Source organism: Oncorhynchus kisutch, linkage group LG9, assembly GCF_002021735.2.
Source record: "Oncorhynchus kisutch isolate 150728-3 linkage group LG9, Okis_V2, whole genome shotgun sequence".
NCBI classification, from domain to species: domain Eukaryota; kingdom Metazoa; phylum Chordata; class Actinopteri; order Salmoniformes; family Salmonidae; genus Oncorhynchus; species Oncorhynchus kisutch.
Genome location: NC_034182.2, coordinates 24,948,040 through 24,952,874, shown reverse-complemented (window position 1 = coordinate 24,952,874; position 4,835 = coordinate 24,948,040). Strand labels below are relative to the sequence as shown.

Sequence of the window (4,835 nt, the reverse complement as noted above, 5' to 3'; positions counted from 1 at the left end):
GATGGTCACCTGTCAACAACGTAGAGGTTCATGATCCAAAATATAAAAGATACCCAATTGCAGAACAAGGAGAACAGTTATTTTTATTCACAAAAGGGAAGAAACCTGTTCACCACACAAAGAACCAGATACGACTCCACATACTAGCTCTGAAATCAAAATAAATGATCTACTTTCTTACTACCAATAAGACCACACCTTAAGGTATGTCCCAATAATCTCTGTTCTCCCAAAGTGTGCACTTGTTCAATTCCCTTAATGGACTCCCCCCTAGCCCATGTCTACATCACTCCAATGATTTTAACTTTATGGGGAGAAATGAATGCGCAAGTGCACACTTCAGGAGGAAGGAGAGATTATTGGGACGCACCCAAGGACATAGGTTGTCGCAGGTCTGGTAGTTTCCCTAATTCTTTACACTCTGAACATATCAAACAAGGAACATCAATGCAATGTCATAGAAACTTCCCAGCATAAAATTGTGATAGAACTTGAAAGATGAATTGCCATTTGAATGAATAACTGAACAGGAAGTGCCAGTCTCAATAGTGCTACAACTAAAGTAGACTAGAACATCATAAACATAATCAACAACTTGTAACATAAAAACAGAATGCTGTCTCATTCGTGACAATTCCTAATATGTAGCCCTTTTCAGCACCCTCCAGGCCTCTCCAGCATTACAGCAGGGGTGTGACTCTACTCCGCTTCCTTTTCCATCACTGCAGACAGGTGAGTTTCAGATTTCAAGTTTCAACAAATAACATTTCACCTGTTAGGCCATGCTGGATCAGTGCTCCTAGAGGAGAGAGCACAAAGGAGAAGAAGCCTTTTTATACTATTGAGTACCCCAAGTCTCTCAGCGGTCACTCCAGCTTCACGCCATTCATAGGTCTCAAAGTCCCAGCTCCATCCTCCTCCCTGCCAGCCTCCCCATTAGCACTATGAGTCACGGTAAAGCAAAAGCCGGCACGGAGGAGGACCCTGATGGACCGGTTTCCTCAGTCATCAACCAGTCCCTCTGCCGTTGCCTCTGCTTCCCCCTAATCTGCGCCAGGACCTTCTGGTGCTCTTCCCCACTCATCCAGCGTTCCATGCCCTTCTTGACGTAGTAGCGGGTGTCTCCGAACCACTGGGTGAGAGCCTTCCGCGAGAGGCCTGTCTGCTGCTGCAGCTGCGTGTAGTCCCCTTTGGTGGGCCACTGGCAGGTGAGGAAGAAGTGTCTCAGGAGCTCCAGCTGAGCTATTGTCTTGTTCTTCGGCCACGGGCCCATTTTGAGAACTTGTTCTTCTCCGTCGTCATCGATGAATTTGGTGATCCCCACCGCTTTCCGCTCCTCCTTCAGTTCCTTCTTGACGTTCTTTGTCCATCTCTTAGCTCCAGCTCTGGCCGTTTTCTCTTTGTCTGCTGCTCCCGTCTTCTTCTTCTGTACGTCCGCTGGTTCTTTCTCTTTTTCCTTCACCTTCAAGTTTGACCTAATCTGGTGGGGGGTGTTAGCGGGGTTGCCATGGACAGGGTTACCATTGCGGCTCCTGCTTAGGAAGTCGACATCATCTACTTGACAGACCCTTTTCTTTGCCGGTGATGGTCTGACCCTGCTGTCAGTTGGCGGTGGTGGTTGTGTCAGACGCTGAATAAGCTGTGTCTGTGACGACAGGAGGTCGTTGGACTGTGACTGGCCGTTCTCTTCAGACTCTGGGTCGGCCTTGACGCGGTGATGGAGCAAGAAACGCCGGTTGCAGAACCACTTGCGGATGTACTTCATGTGGAGCCTGGTGAGGGCCTGCAGACGCTGGAGCTCCTCCTTCGGGGGATTTGTGTTGCGGCCGAAGCTCCGCCACAGCTCTGAATGAAAATCCTGACAGTGCCTCTGGGGTTTGTTGGGGGCTTCGAGGGTTTGCCCTGTGGTTGTGGGGGGCGCCACTAAGCACAGAGGGAGTGGAGGAGAAGGGTGTTGCAGATTGGAGTTATTGGGTGCAACAACAAGGTGGTGTTTATGGCTTTTTTGAGGAACGGGTGACGAGGACTCGAAGGACAGGCTGCTAAGCTGATTGGAGGTGGAGACAGGTGAATGTTCGATCCTGTTTCTCCCATCATCCTCCTTACTGAGGGGAGGCAATACCTCCTCTTTCTCTTTTTTGTCCTTCGCCTGGTTTGGTCCGCACATCTTGCACCGTGCCATACAGATCTCTTCTGCATCCCAGCTGATCCCATAGCGGAGCCGCTGGACCATAAACCACACTCTGACCTAAGATAAGGACAGGATAAGATTGGTTGTTTTCACAAGACATGTGCTGCTGACTCCTAATGACTAAAGGAAAGAAGGTGAGCAAGGACCATGTGTTGGTAGTTTCCCCATGCTATGTAGATGTCAACTAGAAGTGGACAACCATGTATCAGGGCAAGAGGACTGGGGACTGTACAGGGGACTATACCTGGTCCAGATGCAGAGAGCAGCTCTGGGCGAGCGATGCCGTCTCCCCCAGGGTCGGGTATGGGAACACGTTGAAGGCCTCTATGAGATAAGTCACGCCGTCCAGTTCCTGGGTCTGGTCTGAGCACGCCCACAGGAGCTTCAGGTGCTCGGAGACCAGAGGCAGACACACCACGTGGTTCTGGTTGAGGCCGAAGGGAGCCGGAGCCAGATTGTAGGGGGATGCTGTGCCTGCCCTCCCCTGACTTTTGGGGGACATGATCCCTGTGCCCCCCTTGCTGCTGTCAGCGGGGCCTACGGGAGGGAAGGGAGTTTGGTCAGGGATGGAGGCTGGGTACTGTGGTTGTGGTATAGGTGTAGCTGATGTTAGGGCTGGAGCTCACTCACTCTTCTCTGTGAGCTTAGCAGCTGCAGCTGGATCCGGATGCTTGTCCAGCTCTGCTGTCTGCTTTGTTCTGGTCATCACAGCACTCTTATGGTAATAGATATATAATTTAAAAACTCCTACCTTTTTGCATATTCTTTTCATAATTTAAACAACAAAGTTGGCTAGCTAGTTTGCTACTATAGTTAGAACTGCTTTGGACAAATTAGCTAGCTACACTTCCATCCAAGTGTTTTGGTCATTGTCATGTATTCCGTGCATGTGTGCGTGTCATGCGTCAGCGTGCTAACCACTGGGTGTGTGCAATGCAATGTAAGCTACAGTACTTGCTACTGTTAACCAACAATGCTAGCTTGCTAACTATTTGCTAGCTACTATAGCTAACTGGGATTCATAGTTAGCTAACTAGCGCTACTTATTACTGTTATCATCCCAACAACAAATATTTATCTAACAGTACTTACCAATAGATACCATTAAACGAACTCGCAGTATGGCTAGCTAACGTTAGTTTGCTGTGCTTCACTGTTGTTTCTCATAACATTGGCACCGTATCCATGACCACATAGCTAGCTAAATTTAAGCGTCAACCCTAGCTACATGCCACCGATTATTATTTTTGATTAAAGGATGGATGGATTCAGGTTTACATGTAAACTCGCACTTTGTCTCCCCCTGTTGGCTATGTTGTACATCTAACATGAGTTCCATTCATTTATGCCCTGGGTCTCTTTCTCCCGGTTTCCACTAGATACAGTGGTGGAAAAAGTACCCAATCTTCATACGAGTAAAAGTAAAGATACTGTACCTTAATGAATCATGTAAAAATGAAAGTCACACAGTAAAATACTAGTTGAGTAAAAGTTCAAAAGTATTTGGTTTTAAATGTCATTGCTAAAATATAACGTTACTTTCAGTATCAAAAGTAAAAGTATGAATCATCCAACATTTCTTATATTAGGCAAACCAGACGGCACGATGTATTTGTTATTTAAATTTATGGCTAGCCAGTGGCACACTCCAACACAATTTACAAACGAAGCACTTGTGTTTAGTGAGTCCGCCAGATCAGAGGCAGTATGGATGACCAGGGATGTTCTCTTGACAAGTGCTCGAATTTGAGCATTTTCCTGTCCTGCTAAGCATATGAAATGTAACGAGTACTTTTGGATGTCAGTGAACATTTATGGAGTAGAAAGTACATTATTTTCTTTAGGAATGTTGTGGAATAAAAGTAAAAGTTGTCAAAAATATAAATGGTAAAGTACAGAGACTTAAAAAAACGACATAAACAATAACCCTTACCTAACTCTTACTTTAACCATTTAAAATGTCAACTTCAATGGTGTAGCTATGTCTCAAGAATTCAGGATGGCACTGACCAATTCCACAGCCACAAAGTCTAAATTTGGTACAAAAGGTATAAAATATGTGTGTTATACATAAGGTTAGCAGTGTGGTTAGGATTAGGTTGAAAATACAATTTTAAGAAGATAAATGATAGAAATGGACAGGGGTTAGACAATATTGGCCATATTTAAGTGGATCAAAATGACTGCAGGCGACTGCTCTACAAAGCACCTTTTATCAAAACGACTCATTATTTGAAGATCGGTCAGTCACAATTTACCCATGATGCATTGCGGGTTTGAGCCTCTCGAACATGGCCTATGACTGTTGCTGTGTTAATGATACATTGGAGCTGAAGATTCGAATCACGTTCTTTTACCACTACTTTACGCACATTTTGGTAGTCATCCAACCTCGAGTCCGTTCACATTTCCCACTGTCCACCGTGAATGATAATTCTTCAAGTTTTCACTTAGGGCCCTTAAAAAGGCTAGGGACGGCTTTGACTGCATGTGCTGGTATGGATGTGGGTACTCAGACCCGCAAGCCACTGAGGACCCTAATGAAGACTACAGATTTTTTGTGGCCCCCACCCCTATCCAAGTTGGCATCCCTGATTTAGCTCTTCTTGAGATGCTGTTGAGTTTTGGCCACATGAGAGAAGCA

The 4,835-nt window shown here is 45.9% G+C and overlaps 1 protein-coding gene across 2 annotated transcripts; it reads right to left on the bottom strand.

The window, feature by feature from the left end:
- Positions 1–16: 16 nt before the first annotated feature.
- On the bottom strand, positions 17–3,915 carry LOC109896963 (zinc fingers and homeoboxes protein 3). Of its 2 annotated transcripts, XM_020491438.2 has the most exons (4): positions 3,284–3,915; positions 2,822–2,906; positions 2,436–2,728; positions 18–2,248 (listed from the first exon to the last, which is right to left on the bottom strand). In XM_020491438.2, the coding sequence occupies exons 2-4, from the start codon at positions 2,895–2,897 to the stop codon at positions 950–952; spliced, it is 1,668 nt and encodes a 555-aa protein (XP_020347027.1). In that variant the 5' UTR covers positions 2,898–2,906; positions 3,284–3,915; the 3' UTR covers positions 18–949. The 2 variants fall into 2 exon arrangements, with proteins under 2 accessions (XP_031688088.1, XP_020347027.1); XM_031832228.1 differs by having other exon boundaries at positions 17–2,248; positions 2,822–3,915.
- Between the last annotated feature and the right edge of the window lie 920 nt (positions 3,916–4,835).

Coding starts and splice junctions, on each gene's coding strand:
- LOC109896963 (XM_031832228.1), bottom strand. CDS start 2,963: ATGAAAAGAATATGCAAAAAGGTAGGAGTTTTTAAATTATATATCTAT. Junction 2,729..2,821: donor TGCTAAGCTCACAGAGAAGA/GTGAGTGAGCTC, acceptor TCCCTCCCGTAG/GCCCCGCTGACAGCAGCAAG. Junction 2,249..2,435: donor GCTCTCTGCATCTGGACCAG/GTATAGTCCCCT, acceptor TCCTTATCTTAG/GTCAGAGTGTGGTTTATGGT.